The sequence below is a fragment of the Megalops cyprinoides genome, chromosome 25 (assembly GCF_013368585.1).
Source record: "Megalops cyprinoides isolate fMegCyp1 chromosome 25, fMegCyp1.pri, whole genome shotgun sequence".
NCBI classification, from domain to species: domain Eukaryota; kingdom Metazoa; phylum Chordata; class Actinopteri; order Elopiformes; family Megalopidae; genus Megalops; species Megalops cyprinoides.
The window spans coordinates 15,180,273-15,200,520 of record NC_050607.1 but is presented as its reverse complement, the minus strand read 5'-3'; the positions used below and the strand labels follow the sequence as shown (position 1 = coordinate 15,200,520).

The following is a 20,248-nucleotide window of genomic DNA, read 5'->3' as shown; positions in this document are numbered from 1 at the left end:
CCCGGTCCCAGGTCAGTGCCCGCCGGGTCACTTCTCCTCAGACGGGTTCCGGCCCTGCCAGCCCTGCACCCTCGGGACGTTCCAGCCGGAGCCCGGGCGGGTGCTCTGCTTCCCCTGTGGAGGGGGGCTCATGACCAAACACGAGGGGGCCGTGTCCTTCAAGGACTGCGAAGCTAAAGGTAGCATCCCGTACATCCTCAACCACGTCACACACGTTGCCCAGCACAGGTCTCGCATATGCATTAAAGTACACTCATTTAGCAAATGCCCTTATCCAGAGCAACTTCCAGCACAAGAGGAAATCTCAGACACAGAAGTGTATCTACTTGAATGAGCTTGAATGAGCAACAGTGTCAGACCAGCCTAACAACACTCTCAGACCCGGGAATGTATTAACCACAAGTTAACCGCCATATATTTCAGTGTCACTAAGTTCAGCTCAGATGCATACATCTGAAATTGTTCACGCTGGGCCTGAGACCCAGGCAGGAAAGTTCGAGTCTGAGTCAGAGTCTTTCAGCTCAGAGCCATGTGTCTGGGTTTGTGTGTCACAGTGCACTGCGCTCCCGGACACCACTACAACTCCACCACACACCGCTGCATCCGCTGCCCGGCCGGCACCTACCAGTCCGAGTTCGGCCAGAACTACTGCATCACCTGCCCTGGGAACACCACCACGGACTTTGATGGAGCCACCAATGTCTCGCACTGTAAAAGTAAGAGTTCCTTTTTCATGAAACCTACCAGTGTCTCAAGGTGTTAAAGTAAAAGTCCTTATTTAGTTGTCCAGCTGGTATCTCGCGCTGTCAAAGTAAGTAAGAGCCTGTATTCTGGAGTCTGACTGGTGCCTCACACTGTCAGGGTAAGCAAGGGGTCTCATTCAGTAGTCTGACTGGTGTCTCACGCTGTCAAAGCAAAAGTCCTTAATCTGGGACCTTACTGGCATCTCACACTGTCAAAGAAAGTAAGAACCTGTATTCTGGAATCTGACTGGTGTCTCACACTAACAAAGAAAGAGTTCTGAATTGGGACTCCAAGATGACAGTCTTACTCAGTCAATGTGAGAGCCCTTAATTAGGAGTCCTTCTGCTGTTTCCACCTCTAAAAACTCTCTCGCATGACCATATTTAGAGAATCCTATTGCTGTGAATGGCTTCTCTTGGAATAAAATAGGTTTTCATAGCCGAGCGTGTCAGTGAATCGTTCCAATGTGTCCCCAGACCAGATGTGTGGGGGCGAGCTAGGAGACTACACGGGCTACATCGAGTCACCGAACTACCCCGGGGACTACCCCTCCAATGTGGACTGCGTCTGGAACATCAACCCTCCGCCAAAGAGACGCATCCTCATCGTCGTCCCAGAGATCTTCCTCCCCATCGAGGATGAGTGTGGCGACGTGCTGGTCATGAGGAAGAGTGGTAGGGAGGAGAATCATGTGTCAAACCACCAGGGAGGGGGCGGGACGGGAGAAATGTTCACTGGTGTGCTGTGTGAGGAAATATTAGCCCAAAGATACATGTAAATGAACAGCACAGGGACAAAACAGTAATCAGTGTGTCCCCCTTCATATTTTTATGAAAGTAACTAATAGAGAAGTGAGTAATCTGGGGGGTTTTAGGGATATTAAGGCCCCCTTTTGGTATGGCAGGTAGTTACCTATAATCAGAGTGCACTGTGCACTAATAATGCCTGAATTAAGCGTAACAGTAAATTCAATTTAAATGAATGATTTTTTGGGGCTATTTGAGCCTTTTCATATTTTCTTGTCTTGTTGGTTTGTCTTGTGTGGTTGGTTTAGCAGGATCTAGCACATGGGAGTTTTCCCCTCATGTCAGAGCAGTCCTGGACAGCAGGATTTGATCCATTCTCGCTCAGTACCACATGGCTAGTTAGCTAATTCCTGTGAGCCTCAAGCTGCTCGGAGAATACTCAGCGCTGTCATTTCTCTCCCCATAGCGCTCCCCACCTCCATCACCACCTATGAGACCTGTCAGACCTACGAGAGGCCCATTGCCTTCACCTCCAGGTCCCGCAAGCTGTGGATCCAGTTCAAGTCCAATGAGGGTAACAGTGGAAAGGGCTTCCAAGTGCCCTACGTCACCTATGACGGTAAGGTGCCCCTCTCTCACCTCACACTCCCTTTCCCCTTCTCCAAATTCAGCACATGTGCTTCAGCCAGATATGCCTCACTCGCATTAAACTATTTCATTGGTGTTGTCAGTGAAAGATTTTTCGTGCATTGATTGCTCTTTCTTACCTTTTGTAATCTTTTTTTTTAAATTGCTGTTTTGTGACAGAGGACTACCAGCAGCTGATTGAAGACATTGTTCGAGATGGAAGGTTGTACGCCTCCGAAAATCACCAAGAAATATTAAAGGTATGTGCTTTTCCGTTCCTTCCCAGAATTTTCAATAGATCTTGTCAAGAACAGTTGTACTTTATTTGGCATATGAAAGCCTCTGCACCCCTGTTCTTTTTTCATGTGCTGTTATGAAAAGGTTTTGGCGAACTCACAATTTTCAGTTTTTGTGAATGTTTCTGAGTGCATATTTTGATGATGGGACGAGCTGAGAATGAAGAATGAAGTCCAGCAGGGGGCGCTCAGTCTTAAGCATTATGGTTTGCGACCAGAATGGAGAAGGCCAGACCTTCCCCTCAGATCCACGGGGGGGGAATGAATTTCCCAATGCTCTGTCTCTCCCCATCAGGACAAGAAGCTGATCAAGGCGCTCTTCGACGTGCTGGCCCACCCCCAGAAGTACTTCCAGTACACAGCCAAGGACATGTTCCCCAGGTCCTTCATCAAACTGCTGCGCTCCAAAGTCTCCAGGTTTCTACGGCCGTACAAATAGTCCAGTCCCCGGACCACCCCCCACATCCCCCCCACCCACCCTTCGGCCCTGCCACAGCGCCCCTGCACGCTTGCCATCTCCCAGCATCCCCCCCCACAGAGGAACAGGAAGCGGTCTCTCCTTCAGCCTTTCATTTGTAGTCCTCGTTTTGACTTTAAAGATTTTCCACGCGCCTGTTTGCCAAGGAATATTTATACGCTAGAACTTGCGGAAGCCCATATCATGGATATCTGACTTGTATGTGTGTGTATATGCGCATATATGTGTGTGTGTGAATGTATGTATGCTGCGTGTGCCTGAGTACATTAACACACACATACATGTATATCTTTATTTTGTTTTTTGTTTTTTTTTAGTCCCCTGTTGTGCACATGATTAAGGTTATAAAATTATTAGTGCACTTAAAGTTTTTTTATATAAAATATTTGAATATGGGAAAATATGAGAAATATAAATGAAATATAAAATCCAGACCCATTCCACACCTTCCTGTACTTTCACTATGAAAGAACAGACAAAAAAGTCTATATGGATTGTTTAAAAAGAAAGTTATAACAAGATAAAAAAACTACCTGCAAGTAATAGATGTTACAATAGATATAAATGTATGTGATGTAACTAATATTTGGAACTTTAATTGCACTTGAATTTTATATTTTAAACTGTTGGGAAAAAAAATCTAAGTTACATTTTCCTCATGTTTGTGTTGTATAGAAGTTTATCGCCTTGGTTTTGGAGATGAAAAGGAAAGCCCAAGTCCCACTCATCCCCCTCTCCCTCCATCCTGAATGTGGACATGTTTCAGAGATACCCCCATTTCACAGCAGGCCCCATTTTCTGGCCATGTTATGATGTGCGCATGTGGGTGTGTGTCCGTGTGTCTGCGTACCCGTGCCCTCCCTTTTTCTTTAAGACACCCAGCTTTGTCTCCTTGGAGACATATTCTACAATGTGCCATAGACACATGGTTTAACGCCTCTCATATGACAGAATGAAGTGCATTCTTTACTGTCCTCATTCAGACCGAACGATGCTATTCAGACATTTAGCCAGAGCTTCACCCCTGAGTGAAATCGGACCATGGTGGGGACTACCTCGTCATTCAGCTCATACCAGACACACGCAACACATTCTCCTCTGATGTCATTCCACTAGTTAGAGGCGGTTAATTCCAAAACAGTCAAGTCCTTTTCAGTTTGTAGGTTTTTCTCACAATAAAAAAGACAATTGAACAAAATGCTACTGACAAAATAACAAAATGTGATTATGGAAGTTCTGACTGGGGAAGGCTTCTGATTTAAAATCAGTTTAACGCATCTCGAGTAAAGTTGAAATTAAAAGTGTTTTTTCTCTTCCAGAAGAGCTACGTTGTGCTACCGTCTGCATGCAGCACCGCAGCTGTAGAGGTGGCTTGTTGCAGATGAGAGGCATATTGTTTGTGTCATCTCCATGTGTAGCACATGATTGGCCAGTGTCTAAAAGGGAGGAGCCGCTTTTGAAAGGGTCTGGAGATGTATCCGGCGGTGCAGTGTCACTCCATATGGGAGACTGAAGCCATGGCAGTCTATCTTTCGGGACACAGACTTGTGAATATGAAAGACAGTCTGGCATTGGCTGACAGTCCGATTAACTCATCTCGTCAGCGCTTTTCCCCTGATTACTCACCCCTGCTGTTCCTGCTGAACAACCACGCCCCCATTAAATTGACATTACATGACATTACATTGCAATTACATGTTTATTACAAGATTGTATTCTTTGTGCTGGGCACAGAGAAAGGTTTGTTGTACTTATGTTGTGTCAAGCTCTGTTACACAGTATTTGATTAATCATGACTCATTAGATGGTGTTACTACAATAGCTTTGCAGAACATGGTTTGCCACCCCAAGATGAATGTGAACATTGGCACAATTTGGAGGACACAAAAGTTACTTAGGTTAGTGTCAGCACATGTTTAAGATGTGAAGGCTAAAGGCTTGTTTTATAGGTACAGAATTAGTGATATGTGCTGATGAAAGTCAAGAATTAAATGATTTTAGTGATAGGTTCTTCCTGGGAATGTATTCCATTGAGTTCTATGTGAGGAAGAGAGGGGAAGATGAAAGTAAGTGTGTGTGTGTGTGTGTGTGTGTGTGTGTGTGCGCGCGCGCGCGCGCGCGTGTGTGTGTGTGTTTGTGTGTGTCCGCGTGCATGCAGTGTGTGTGTGAGAGAGAGAGAGTATGTGTGAATGAGTGAACAAAAGACCTGTGTTTTAGTCCAGTCTATAGAGGAATGATTGTAACATCAAGATGTTTGCTGACTGTACCCAAAGAGCAAAATTGTTTCAGTAGCATTGAAACAAAACAGTATATTATCCACAAAACCTTTTTCTGGAAGAACGGAGGGAATTACACAGACGTGCAGTGTCTCTGTGAAAAGCTCTTTTGGTGTAGACTGATGGTGAAATTACTTGTGTGTATGATGTATTGGGATTGATAGCATTGGTCCTGGTTGGCTCTCTCTGAGGACCCGAAACCATGGACTGCTCTTTAGAGACTCTGCAGAGTACAGCATCATGACCATAGAGCAGACAGAGCTGTTACCAACCATAACCGTTCTTAATTTTACAGATTTAGTGTCTTACCCGTTAGAATGCAATTAGCGACAGGGTCATCGTACTGTTAAACTCCTCATATCTCTCGTTCCACTTCATTGAATTAACAAGCCTAGAAATGGCTTCAGGGTGGTTAGATGTACTCGAGATGATGCTCAACATACATACCATGACATCATGATAACAGTTTGCTCTAATTTAACTGACAGACTACATAGTCTTATCTTGACATGAAATTACGCTATCTGGATATATCATCAGTAATAGCCATGGATAGTTATTGTTCACTCAGAACAAAGACATACAATGGAAAAAGTCAGATATCTCTGGGCTGGAGAAACACAATAACAATGAAAGTGTGTCTTTATATTTTTAGTAAGCACTTATTGTTTTATGCATTCCTTTATGTTTTTTAATCTTTAATCTAAAGCTTTTCTGAAGATATTCTGCACGTCTTCAGATGTCATATTTGGATCCATAGTAAATCGCTTGAAGGGTCAGTGGCAGACTGCTGAAAGCCACACAGTCTGTGTCCCACATACTGAACTGCTCATTCATCCACTAATGTCTGTCTGTCCGTATAATTCCATATTTGAGTTACATTTGTTGAGGTTGTTTGTTTGCCTTTTATTTTATTCAGTGTGATGTATTTCCCACAGACGTTACATTGGTGTATCTGAAAGGTTACAGAACAGGAACTTTTTAAAAACATTTATCTTGAAGTGGGTCTTTTCCTTGTCTGTGTCATGTTGTTCATAAGCGTTCATGGATTTTCCTACCTGGTAATAACAGAAATAAACTTAACTCTTCAGAATGCATGTCAGTGGTCAAATGAAAGTAAGTACTTAAGTAAGTAGCTATTGATAATTGCTCATAAAACTGCCATGTAGACTACAGAAGTCCTGTTTGGAGTAATGTACATGTATTTCTTGAAATACCCTGTGACATTTCTTTTAACGTGTGAACACATGTGAAGATGTTCCCGTTGAGAGAAAATGTGTAACATTTATGATTCACACTTACAATCCAGGGTCTGTCTTTGCTTTTTGTCATGTGACTGGAACCAGAATGTATATCCCCCTGGAAACGGCCCCTCCCCCTTCTCTTTACTGCATGGGAGATTCAAACCAAGACATAAAAAGGTAGATTGCTGCTGGTGACTTTGTAAGCTTTATGATTACCAATGTGTAAATGATGTACAAATGTTAGCTATTTTTTCAGTTTGACTGTTAAGTTAATATTTACCATGTTGAAAGGATTACAGAGGGAAGGGAAAGGCCCTGCATTGTTGAATGACATGCTTTCTATGCCATTGATTTCAGTATTGTCATGTTGTTCTCAAAAGCAAGCGGAAGTGATTTGTTGTGCGAGTGTTCCATGAGGCCTACACCAGATTTACAAGCCTGTCTCTTTGTGACTTTCACCATTGGTTTGTTTTCTGTCCAGAGGAAAATTCAAGGAAATTTCATTTTCGACAGAGGCAAAGTAGGTCAAAAAAGATACTATTGTCAAGATCCCACTTTAATAATAAATCTCACAAATCTGAACCATGGTTTTCTGGCTGGCTTTTTCCACACACACAGTGAAAGCTGACTCAACTTTCCTTTAGTAATGGTCTTGGACTTACAGGACAATTGTGCTTCCTACACAAGCAAAGCCATATCCAGTTCTCCCTTGATATGCTACCATATAGTGTAGCATGTCATGGCTGAACATTGTTGGCTATGAATCAGTCTAGGCTCAAAATGTGTGTCATAATATAATAGAATGCAGATGATTTATGAAACTGCTCTTTGATCTTTGAGACAGTATGAACTTTAAAAGAATCTGTACTATCTACAAACAGAAGAAAGTGCTTTGGATTTGCAGACTAAAATTTCTCACTTGTCCCCACTGCAAGTGCATCTTTTGTTTAAATCATACTTTATACATATATTCACATAAAAGACTGGACAACAGTTATGATGTCATGGTGATAACAAAATTTTCTCTTTTTACCAGCAAAGAAAGACTCCTACAGCTACAATGTGTAATGAACTTAAGAACTTTGATGTTATTTGTCTATCACACCTTTACCAGATTCTGCGTAACTACCCCTCTCTTACAGCAATAATCTGGCCAAGAGGCTGGTGTGTTTTAGAAATTATATTTGAAGCGTTAAACATCGATCCTTACGCCTGCAAACAGCAACATAAACCAGACATGTATGTATATCATAAATGCTCTGCTCATGAGATGCAATTTCATGATATTATCACTGTATTTCAACTTGAATTGACATAATTTGTGTCACTGTCAGAACGGCCGGATGATGGCGCTAATGAACAAATTGTTTCGCAAAAATAGCTGGCCTCTCACTGAAACGCTCTGATCTTCTCGGTACTCGACTTAAAATGTGTTCTCAGTTTTGCATACAAAGCGCTTTGCCTTTCAGGTGCCTAAAACAGCACAATGAAACCATACTGGCAAATTTTGTTTTTCTTGCTGATTAAAAATCATTAACGTAAGGTTTTATTTGGGTTCTGCAAACTCGGTCTTGCTGCCTCCCTGAATGCTAATTTTTGGTCCTTGCAACGCCCCAAGTGTAAAGACGTTTGGTTTTAATTAAACAATGAAATTCTCATATTATGAAAGCCGTATTCGTGGTACAAAGATAGAATAACCTACATTTATTTATTTTATTTATTCTCAAACAAATCGTACAATAATGGTAATTGTCTGTAATAAGCTCTGTTGCTTTAGGAACAATGCTTTTAGGAATAAGTTAAAGTTGCTCGGTCACTTGATTGCTACGACAGGTGTAATGGAGTTCTAAATGTTGAAAACCCAGTCACCTGGTGCCTGAAAAGAAACACCTGCCGTCGTGCAACGAAGATAATGGTTTGCCGTTAGGCTAAACAAGTTTGAACTCATAAAGATAAAAAAAACCCCATAAAGATAGCGGAACGTACGTTTTCAACAAGCCTGATTTCTCATAAGGAACACATGAACAAGCACTAAGTTCTGAGGTCAAGAAAACTGTTTTTTAGAATCTGCGCAAAGACTATGCAATAGGGGTACGCAGCGCCGAGAATGAAAATGATCAAGGTATCTATTATTTTAAAATGAGTGTAAGCGTAGAATCTGGGCTGCATTTATCAAAACAATCAATGTCTGTGTGGGTCAGAATCTTTATAATTCATTTAAAAGCCGTTTTGCGATAGATTCAATTAAATTGAGTCTAAATTGCTGCGTCTACGGAGGGGCTAAACGCTTAATTGTGTTTGCATAGCACACTTCACACTATCATCCCTCCCGGCGGAGCTGACAGGGCAGGACTTGTGGGAAGTAGCGTCTCCTGCCACGGACTCTTGATCTAAAGATTTGGATAACGTTTTACTCAGGTAGTCGAACCGGTAGAAAGGACGAGCTTATCTTTATGGTCTTGCAAGGACAATTATCACTATCTTTTCGCAGTGTTCAGTTATCCACTCCCTCGCGTTCGGAACCACATCAGCCGGTGGTCCTGATCAAATATCATAAATTGTGTTGACATCTAAATTCGCCATAGGGTGCACTTATGGGATCTTAAACAAAACAGCTTCCGAAAGTATAAACACAAACACGCTGTGAAATTATTGAAAGCAACGGCAATGCGCAATCCCGGGCGCACAATAAAACCAAAGCCGTAGTTTATTCGCCTCCGAGAAGCATTTAGCAAAAATGTAATAATTTAACTGGTCAAATGTAAAATCACCTCAAGACAACTGGTGGCTTTCAGAGCGATCGGCCAGCCGAGAGCGCGAGAGAGGAGGAGGAGGAGGAGGAGGAGGAGGAGGAGGAGGAGGAGTGGGGGGGGGGGGGGGGGGGGGGGGGGGGGGGGGTGCATCTGACTCCCGAGTGTGCAGCGCAACAAACCGGAGAGAGAGAGAGAGAGAGGGGTGCGAGGCGCACGCGAAGCAAACCAACTCCGATTTACAAACGGCGGAGGTCTGGTGTCAGGTTGACGCGAACGACACCCGCTCTCCCAGGATTTAAGGTAAGCGACTCCGTGAGCTGCAGAAAATCCATCCCGGTCGGTATTCCCGGTATTCTTGCATGCACATATGCATTCTTTCCTATTTCGTCCTCCGACGGTCCGGGTGTACCCAGTAATATCCGAATGTTTTATTGTTCAAGTGTCGGTTCGCCGCGAAGTGGCAGGCATGACATTAAGAAAGCCGTCGGATGCATGGAGTATGTTTCATAAGAAGTGTAAAGCGGGAGAAGTCCGGTCCGTGTCAGTCATCAGCATCAAATGTTGGCAGAGCTGGTGTCGGAAGATTTAGAGAGATAGTGCCGGGTATGCCGGAATGTTAACTACGACGCTTATTGTAGTGTTTTCCCGTCGGATATGATGCAGCTTCACGCATTCAGCAGTTCTTCCTTATGTAAAATTTAATTTTGCGTCAATCAAACACAATCTCTGCAACAAAGACTAAGTCTCATTCTGCACAACCAAGTCCATTTCTTGCAAAAACTGCTTTCTACCGAGTCTGCGTCCAGTAGTAATTGCGTAGACTGCACTTGTAAAAAGCAACATGAGTAGTTTGTAAAGCTTCGTATGATGAAATTTGTATCCAAAATGTAAGTAAAAGCGATTTGTGCGATTTTTGTACCGTGTTGTTTAAAAAGTAAATTGGTTGCCCTCACGCTTTGGAAAGAATCATTTGCAACGCATATCAGTTTTGGAGGGTTTATGCAAAGCACGTGCTTTTCATTTATTAAATATAATATTGTACAGTGTGTAGCATCTCCTCATAATACTGCCAGTAAGCTCATTTTTAAGGAGTACGATGGAGGAGTACAAAGTGGCCCATTCTCTTGCAGTTGAATTTGAGTGCTGGCCCGTGCACATGGTTTGGACAGAAGCTTGTCCGATGTGGATGGTGTTGGTTGCTGTTTTGAGCGACGGCTACGGAAAATACACGCCGTAGTAGTTGAAAAAGAATCCGTAAATGGAGTAAAAGATGATTGTTTTTCGTATAAGCATTTTCGGTCTTACCCGCTTGCTTAATTATTCTTTCTAAAGTTGATAGAAGGGTGCATTCTTAGTGCCATCTAAGTTTGACAAAATGCATGGAAACAAGTATCAACCTGCAGACATGCATTAACGCCGAAATTTGTGCACTGTGTGTGTGAATGTATTCACTCGCGTGTGCGCACTGAAACACCGTGACACTGGAAATGAAATGTTAAAAGGAGAAGAATGTGAATAAAATGTATTTTAAAATCATATAAAATACAGAGTGTCTATTCAGGGTTGAGGTGGGATGACGGGATATGTGTTCTGTAGGACTGGTCTAATGATTGTGGGATTGAGAGACTACACTGGTCAGAAAAACAAAATTCTCGAGCTTTTCCCTGTGCATTGATGTTAGAGGTAAATATTGAAATTTTATTGGCAGAGGTTGAAAATATGCATTTTTTTGCATGCATCCTAGATCCGTGGAAGAATGTGACCTGTGATATGTGGTTGTGAGATTGACAACGGTCTCACTCTGTGGTCTGTGTGGCCACGGTTTGTGGCCACGGTCAGCACTTCTATGAGATGGACCACAGCATGAGACCATGGTCAGTGCTGTTGTGTGGTCGAGACTGTGAGTATAAGGCAAAGTGAGGAGACCATCAGTAGCAATGTTTAGTTACATTTGGGATTTGACTTTCGTCATATAAAAAGAGCACTGTCAACCTGTGTGTGCACGCTCGTAATCAGAGCCGAAAGGATAATTCCCACAAAAAAATTCTCGGGGAGCATCAGATTTAATCACATTTGTTCTGTTCACAGGGAAAATCCACAAGTCGGTCTGAACATTCCGATAGCTGCAAAGGAAGGAACAGTTCCTGAATCAATTCCACACGTGTTTCCCTTCATGTGTGAAATCCTTTCTTTCGCAAAATGAGGTCCGCGTGTTGAAGCCTTTTTACCTCAGTTTCCTTCATCTGTAAAATTCTTCAATTCACGAAATGAATGCGTGCTGTTACATCATACCTACAAATACCAGCATTTGGTGTCACTCAAAAAAAGAGGCAAATGTTTACATTCATTCTCATTGATGATGACCGTTGCTAACGTTACAAAGGATGTATACGCATAATGAAACACAATAATACTTAGGTTAATCATTTAAATTTTGATGTCAAAGTGCATGGCAGTTAGATCTGGCACTTTACTGATGCTTTTTTGTTATCCAGCTGCTAGAACTGTAGCTGCTTTTGATTGGGGGGCTTTTGTGAATATATTATCTCATTTTAAAGTAGGGGCTGTCACCAGGCCTGACGTTTTGGCTAGGAAGTTAGGCCAACCAAAACCAAAAATGACAGGTGGTCCAACCACTGTTCCAATATGTGACTCCAGCTAAGTAAAGGATCCCTGAGCCGTTATGAAGAACAGAACCCAATGGACATCCTCTAGACATCACTGGATTTAAGGAGTTTTCTGGCCCTGACATGACACGCATTAGCTGAAAAGGCTGAAAAGTCAGATCTGAAGTGGTATGTTGACAGAGTATGAGAACATGAGAGCTGTCTGAGGACCTCCAGAAACATCGTGATTTTTGTGCTTAATAAATCCCAGCTGAATGGGAAAGTGTAAAAGAATGGAGTTCTGGGGCCAGGCAGTATACTGTACTGTTTCTTTTTTTTTTTTTTTTTAAATCGAATCCAAGTGGCACTTGTCCTATCCAGGCTTTCAGGCGTTGGTTCGCGAAGGCCTGCCTTGTAGGATAAGACGTCTGGGCTAATGAGGGAGCCTGAGCAAATGGCGAGATCGGCGCGGCGAGACATTCTCACTCGCGTCCCTCTGGTTAGAGCGACCGTGACGGACACGCTCGGGATTCGCCCAGAGCGTTGTTTTTCCCTCGCGCGGTTAAGCTGTTCCCCGCTGTATTGCTCTGTTCCCCCATTGTCCCCCCCCAAGCTCAGACTGTGGAATATTCATCATGTCACTGAGGCGGAAAGATGTCTAATGATTTCCCAGAGCTGTGAGTGTGTATACACCCCCCCCCCCCCCCCCCCGAATGAAAAGATCTTCCTAAGTGATATTAAATAAAGGCGGTCCAACGCAAACAGATTAGCTGTCATGCGGTTCTGCTCTGTCTCTCCGCTGTGCTTCCAGGTGTGTGACAGGGAGCGGCGCCGAGGGAGTCCCAGGGTGGGGGGGGGAGCCGGCGACATGCCTGCCGTGCGCGAGCGAGCGAGGGGGCCCAGCCAGTGAGGACGCAGCAGCCGGCAGAGACACGCCTCCCGGCCCCGCTCACGGCCACGCCCAGGCCCGCGGCCATGGCATTCACCCTGTCGGAGATCATGGCCGCCCGCAGGCAGCAGCAGCGCGGGGGCAGAGTGGCGGTGGAGGTGGACGAGTACAGCGCCAACCCCACCCAGGCCTTCACCTTCTACAACATCAACCAGGGCCGCTTCCAGCCCCCTCATGTGCACATGTATGACCCCCCCGAACCCCCTCTCTCCCGCCCCCATCTCCCGTCTCCCACCCCCATGTCCCCATTCCAGCTCGCCACACACACACACGCACATAATTCCCATAATGTAACGTTCATAACATTGTCTAAGTCTAACACCTCCCTTTTCCCTTTCTGAGTAATTGCATCGTGCGTCTGTCTTTTCGTCTCTCTCTTTCTCATCCACACATGCCTATTTGAATATAAGACTCCCTCTTGCTTTCTGAGCCTCATGTCCACACTTGGCCCCTCTTCTGTCCATCTTTGTCCCCGTGTCTCTCCTCCGCATGTTACGGGTCCGTTTCCCAGCGCTCTTCCAGTTACCTCCCCCCCCGCCTCCCGACTCCCCTTCCTCCTCCGTGTTAGGTACTGTAGACGAATCGTGCGACGCAGGTTGAACCTGCAGGATCCAAAGTGGGCCATGCTTATTCAAAAGCTGCCGGTCCCCGGGGACTCCCGCAGGGGCTGTAACACTTCCAGCTCAGCTCACTCCCACAGGATGGCTCTCTCTGAGCGGGAGCGCGGCGCTCGCAGCGTAGGGTACAGCACATTACAGCACGTCCCCCCAGCCACGTCCCCCCCCCGCCTGTGACTAACACAACATCAGGCAGTTTATACGTCAGTCTGTCACAAAAGATAACGCCTAAGTAAATGTGGCTTGATACGGGATATGCATGCTTCCGCTTCTCTCTGGCGCTTTTTAAGCGCCCCTTTAGAAATGGGTTAGCATTGCTGTAAATAGATGATGCTCTTTTTAACTGTTTTTTTTTATGCGCTGAAATTAGTGGACAGCAAATATCACTGTCAAGGGGGTTTGCTTTGTAGGAAATGAAGGAGGTTGTTAAAATTGGGACAGTGAGAACTTCTGGTTGTCTGTACTACAGAACTCTTGATTTTACCTCATCTGTGTTAAAAAGCACTGTCTGTCTTACTACAGATTAATATCCATGGGTTCTTGCTGCAGTTGAGTGTCTGAAATTCTAATCAGCGTAGTAGATGTATTTGTTTATCCGTTTAGGAACAGGGAAAGTTTGCTGCAGCTGAAGCAGTGTCTTGTGGGGCTCTGCCTGGCTGAGTGAGTCAGCCCTGTCTTTTCTGATTGGGCACAGGGTGGATCCCCTGCCCCACGACGCCCCGAAGCCGCCCGGCTACACCCGCTTCGTCTGCATCTCGGACACCCACTCGCGCACGGACGCCATTCAGATGCCCTATGGAGACGTGCTGATCCACGCTGGAGACTTCACCGAGCTCGGCCTGCCCAGCGAGGTCAAGAAGTTCAACGACTGGCTTGGTAAGAGATCTCTCTCTCTCTCTCTCACTCGCACACTCGCACACTCTCACACTCACACTCACACACACACACACACACACACACACACACACACACACACACACACACACACACACACACACACACACACAGAGTCACTGACTCGCACATAGATGCACGCACATACATGTATGGACAATCCTTACATTGCGAGTCCAGACACACGGTTCTGGACTTTTATCACAACCAAACCCGACGTGTCACCTGTTCCAATTCATTGCAAGTTTACTTTCTCATTGGGAAACCACTGTAGTTCTACTGTGAGATTACTCACTTTATGTTTATAGATCAGCAGAAGGGTGCGATGAACTTCTTTTATTTAATTTGGATCCCAGCTCCGCTCATTCTAATTTATCCTATGTGATGCGCACGTCTTGCATTTTAAACAGATTCTGGAGGCTCATCGTGATAGCTGGGTCTTACACAAACCCAGAAATTTGCTGCAAATGAAAACAAGTTCCTCATGGTTCGAACCTATTACCTGCTGGTTTAAATTCCAACACCCCAGTCACTGCACTGGGACACTTCTGCCACTTGGTCCGTTAAGGAGCAAACACTACACACACTTAATATTGAGTATAGTGGAGTGTCTCACTGGAGTATCTCACTGTGTTATTCCAATATCCCCCCAATTCCAATATCCCTAAACCATTATCAGCATGATCGCCCACAGACCAGTGTGAGAATGGTAGAAAGCTAAAGGCAAGGCTGTGCCATCGTCAATGCGTCATCAATGGGCCCCCTGCACACAGATTACAGCAGGGAGTTAACGGCTAACCAACTAGAAGGAAACTGCAACCCCCCCCCCCTTAAGATTACCCAAGGATGGTCAAAGGCAGAGTGGGCAAGCCAGAGTTGTGTGGAAATTCTCAAATTCACAGGGGCCCTTGTTCATCCCCTGCTTGCTTGGTGTGCTCGCATGCATCTTCTCATAAATATTTATCAGCCTGGGTTCTGTTCCTGTAGGACGTTCCATCTTTCTTTGGATGCACAGAATACCCAGAATCCCCTTTTTTATGTACATATATACTTAAAAGAACTGATCGTTTTTTTTCTTTTGCGTTCCAACACTGGTGTTGCGGAGCGCAGGTAAATACTCGGTGCAGAAGGCACGGCGAATGAACTTTCTCGTCTCCGTTTGCGAGTTTCGGCGAAACGCGGAATCTCGCTCTGTCTCTCTTTGTGCCATTGCAGTTCTTCCTTTCTTCTCTTTAACACTTATTTTTAGCAGAAAGGCCTGGTGGCTCCTGGCAGCTGCTCAAAGCTTTGTTAGCACTGGTGCAGACTGCAGGCGCGGAGGGGGAGGGAGGCGGGAACGGCACAGCTTCGACTCGAGGGGGGGGGGTGAGCGGGGGGGGGGGGGTTTGGGGGGAGGCAGGGTACGGCGATGCCAGAAGGCCTCCAGTGCCGCGTTGGCACAGACGGGCGCGCGCTCAAGGGGCTCAGAGACAAACGACGCCCTCGGTTAGCGGCTGACAGGAGAAGCTGGATCCAGATCGTTGCCTTCGCTCGTGAAGCCGCATTTAAATTCCATTTGATGCAGATCCTCGCTGATGAGGCTCTGTTAAGCGGCTCCTGTGTCTCGGGTGGGGGCGGGAGCGTGTCTGTTTATTTTAGAGGGGGGGGGGGGGTGGCTGCTGATGGTGCAGGGTGGTGGCCCTGTTGGTCACTGTGGTAGTCTGGCATGTCACGGCCTTGCCCTCGCTCCTCGCTCAGCGGGACAGGGTGGCAGAGTGTGACACTGGTGCCACTTAGCCAGCGTGTGTTAAAATGCGTGCATGTGACAGTACTGCTGTTTCAGAGGGGTGTGTAATTAGCTGTGTGTGACCACGGTGCGGTTTTGAAGTGGTGGGTGATAATTTGTGAGACCATGTAATTGCTCACTTTGCTGAGGTTTGTGGTGGTTTTGGGCAGGGGTATTGTAGGTGTGACACTGCAACTGTGTTGGTAACATTCGTTGTGTGACTGTTATAACCAGCATGGCCGTCTGTCCTTAAATTTAACTGCAAAAGCAACAACAGCATTACATTCTTCATGGTGATGTGAAAGTACTGGAAAAGAACTGAAGCCTCGCTTTTGATTCATGGCTTAAAATCGAAGAACAAACACTACAGTGGTTTGATTGAATCTGAGCCCAGCTCTTCACAATATATCTACACCTTGATCACGTATCGGTGTCAGGACATGGTGATGTGTTCAGCACAAAGCTGGTAGCTTAACACTCATCTCTCTGTAATCAAATGAATTTGGGTCTCCCTCTCACCTCTCTGAGGTCCCTCCGTTAGTCTCTGTGTCCCTATTCTCAGATCTGCCAGCAGACACCAACACAGATTTTTTTTTTCCTGAGCATCAATCAGCAACATTATAATCAGCTTTGGAAGGTGACTCAAAGGCTCCATAAATAATAATGTTGTTATAATTGTGCTCTCCACTAAGTAAACAATTTGTGCCAGTGCCAGCAATGGTGTGAGCAGTACATTAACATCAGAAAGGACGGCTGTCTTCTCTGCGGGTTGCTGCTGTTAAATTGCTGCACCTCAGGAGAGGGAGAAGGCCTTTGAATAAGGCTTGCAGGAGAGCAAAAAGCGAAGCTCTCTGGGGGTTATGAGAGGATTGAAAGGGAAATGTGGGAGGTTGTGGGGAGAGTGAAGGAGAAGCTCCCAGGAGGTTGTGTGATCGAAGGAGAAGCTAACAGGAGGTTGTGAGATCGAAGGAGAAACTCGCAGGAGGTTGTGAGATCGAAGGAGAAGCTAACGGGAGGTTGTGAGATCGAAGGAGAAACTCGCAGGAGGTTGTGAGATCGAAGGAGAAACTCGCGGCAGGTTGTGAGATCGAAGCAGAAGTGGGCAGACACAGTATCTGGAGAAGGAAGAGGGAACGAGGTTGCGAAGGAGTTCATCCGAACAGGAGAAGCGAACACGCGTCATCAAGCAATGAAACATTCATACTCCAGCATGCCTTCAGGGGCCAACATCCTCTCCCTGGGGGAGTTCGCTGGCTCCTACCCAATCCAAACTCCAGGCAGACTGCATTACGCCGGACCCTGCCTGACACCCAGAGAAACGCATTGTGCTGTCAGACGGCCGAGCGAGTGGCAGCACTCAGTCTCCTCTGGGCGGGTGATGGGCTCTGAGATTGAGGAGGTGAAATGGGGACTGGGAGCCCTGAATGCGGAGGCCTCGTTAAATATGCATCTCTTTTTTCCGCGGAGCTCGATCAGAGCGGGCATCTGCTCAGCTCATAAAGCTCCTTCCCTCCCATCGCCGGTCCGAGAACAGCGGCTCTCACGCGCCCGGCGAACTCTGCCGTCACTCCCTCTGTTTTCGGGGAGGGAGCGGCGCTTTTAGGACCCGTCCCTTCCCGTCCCGCCCTGCCCCGTGCAGGGTCTGAATTATAGATGGGGTTCTGCTGATGGTGCAAAAGCAGAATATCTGCGGGGGTCCACAGGGGGCAGGCAAGATGATGGAGAGGTTTCTGTCTCCTATGCAGCGGCGCCTCGTCGGTCTCTGTTACCACCCCCCCTTTCCCTTCCCCCTCCCCCCCATTCCGCCCCCCCCCCACCGCGGGGTCGTCGTACTCATTCAGCACCCACCAGTAAGCACCCTAACCTAACCCAGCCCCGCCTCAGCTCTAACTCTGAAGCTGAAGATGAAAGGCCGCTACCTCTCTCCGCCCCTCTCCCCGGAGCGTTAAACTTTAATGATTTTTTTTCTCTCTCTCCCGGGCGGGCCCGTAGTGGCCCCACGTCACAGGTTCCACTGCATATCGCTCTGCCGCCCGGCGCCCTGCCTTAATGAGGGAACCTAACACAGTCTGATGTTAAAAACCGTGAAGGTTTCGATCGCCCGCTTTGAGCCTGTAGTGTTGTCTGTGCGCGTGGCTTCTCGGAAGCCTTCCCTTTCCTGTTGTATTTTTTGCTGAGTCTCCCATTTAGTTTTTGTGTGTGTGTGTGTGTATGTGTGCGCGCGTCAGTATGGAATCCATTTAAACATTTAATACAGTACACTTCAGCTTTCCCGTTTGCAGATGAAAATAGACAGTAGGGGGAAAACCATCCAAGACGTGCCTCTGCTTCTCGTTACCGAGTTTTCTGACCGCAAGCGCTTTTTGTGTGCCGTTTGTGTCTCCGTGCCGGAGGTTGACACCCGCGTTGTGAAAAAGGAGCTTTTCATTTCAGTGCGGTTTAAAAAGTAGTAACTTGGAGCTCATCTGTGGCTGTTTGAAAGGGTTACCGGTTTACACGTTTCCCAGAATCCCTCGTTTGGTGCGTCTCCTGTGTGTAGCTGGTGACTGTTTCAAGTGAGGTCACCTCCACACAGTTGCCTTCGTGGCCACATGTTTCTGATTTGAATTTCATTTCAAACAAAATAAAAGCGTGTTTGGCGCGGCTGTGAACATGTTGGCACGCTTGCGCACCAAAAATGTGAACATTTGTTCTGAATTTTTCAGCGTTTTAGATCATGTTTAGTGTATCTGTGACCGGATTAGTATGTCTGTTGAAATGGTTATGATTTCTTCAATGAAAGAAAGGTATGTCATAGCTCAAAAGGTATATCATAGCTCGCCTTTTTCATATCCTACATTGGGAAAGACCCTCATAAAAAGAGATACAAACAACAACCTGTAGAATGGCTAATGGTCAAAAGTTATACTTAATTTCTGTTAAAAAAAATAACTGCATTTCCAAACTAATACCCTGAACTGAACAGTGTGTAACCTGTTGTTTTAGAATACGAGTTTGATTCTGTTTGTTACCTCTCCTCACCGTTGCTGTAAAGAGTCGAACCATTGTAATCGCTATTCTGTTTCTATGACCACAACTCCACGGCGACGGGAGCGGAGCTGAGGACAGGAGGGGGGCCGCTGCGGCGAAGGTGGCTGTTTACTGTAAACTCCAATTTGCGCGAGCATGCCGAGACGGGGTGTCGTGGAGGGACCACCTACAAGGCTGGAAATTAAAGTGGATTTCGCCATAAACAGTGTTTACATGCTGGTCTTCCGCACCGCCGCGATGAGCCTCGTGCTGATGGCGTGTGGGCGGCTTTAAGGGGATGAACAGAGACCGCAGGCGTTCGAACCATATCCCCCTGTCTCTCTCTCTCTCTCTCTCTCTCTCTCCCTCCCTCTCTCCCCACCCCCTCTCTCTGTCTCTCTCTCCAAGGGTAGGGGTTTACTGAAGCAGGAAGGCTTCTGTGACTGACTGAATACCCACAGTAACATGACAATGATCCATCACATTGTATATGCTGCTTTGGCCTTGATAGATCAATCTGAAATATATGATCTTTTTTCTGTGAAAGTGACTGCATTTTTTTACCTGTATTACGTGTCCTGAGGGAACAATGACAAGTATCCCTTTATGACTTGAACCCGCAGCCCTCCAGAGCTGAGTGTCCTCACCCCAGCTCCATAGTGCTGCTATGTTGACTGTATTATGGGTGTTGGTCACAGGACATCTTTGGTTCTTGTTCATTTGCTTATGGGCCTGTTCCAATGTGCAATCAAGACATTAACTGTTGGAGGAGTGGAATGCGGACCCCTGGTGTACTGTTTAGTCTCTGTGTCACTGAGCTCCCATGATCCTCTGCCCCAGTCAGACAGAGCAGGACCGCAGACATGTTCCAGCCATGCTTCAGAGAGGAATCCCCTACTCAGCATGGTAATCCCCTTCAGCCGGCGGCTTTCGCCGTGGGCTTTCCCTTCAAAGGGCAGGGACCACCCGTGAGAGGGGCCGAACAATGGTGCCGGGAGAGCCGGATCCTTCCGGAGGGGCCCTCTGCCTTAAGCCCTCTCTTTGCAACAAGGGAGCCCCTCCCTCAGCACCTGCGTGCACTGAGCATTCTGGGAAAATTCCGGCTCGTGCCCTCCCGTGGCAGCGCACGTTCAACAAGCCTCATTGGCGTATAATGAGCCAGTTCGGGTGACACAATGAACGATTGCGATGAATATATAATGTCTTTTTGTCACGGTAAAATGCCAGCGTTCGGGTCTACAAGG

At 46.3% G+C, this 20,248-nt stretch overlaps 2 protein-coding genes across 5 annotated transcripts in view; both read left to right on the top strand.

The window, feature by feature from the left end:
* The window catches only part of scube1 (signal peptide, CUB domain, EGF-like 1), an 87,424-nt gene extending 84,572 nt beyond the window's left edge, over nt 1-2,852 (top strand). For all 4 annotated transcript variants that reach the window (XM_036520174.1, XM_036520175.1, XM_036520173.1 and 1 more), the window contains 6 exons: nt 12-179; nt 555-716; nt 1,221-1,418; nt 1,957-2,109; nt 2,298-2,377; nt 2,709-2,852. In XM_036520174.1, the coding sequence (XP_036376067.1) occupies nt 12-179; nt 555-716; nt 1,221-1,418; nt 1,957-2,109; nt 2,298-2,377; nt 2,709-2,852 (905 nt within the window). The remainder of the gene's footprint in view (nt 1-11; nt 180-554; nt 717-1,220; nt 1,419-1,956; nt 2,110-2,297; nt 2,378-2,708) is intronic.
* Nucleotides 2,853-9,359: 6,507 nt separating this feature from the next.
* Nucleotides 9,360-20,248, top strand: part of mpped1 (metallophosphoesterase domain containing 1) — a 36,584-nt gene continuing 25,695 nt past the window's right edge. The window contains exons 1-3 of the mRNA XM_036520162.1: nt 9,360-9,464; nt 12,582-12,903; nt 14,031-14,212. Of these exons, the coding sequence (XP_036376055.1) occupies nt 12,746-12,903; nt 14,031-14,212 (340 nt within the window). The 5' untranslated portion in view covers nt 9,360-9,464; nt 12,582-12,745. The remainder of the gene's footprint in view (nt 9,465-12,581; nt 12,904-14,030; nt 14,213-20,248) is intronic.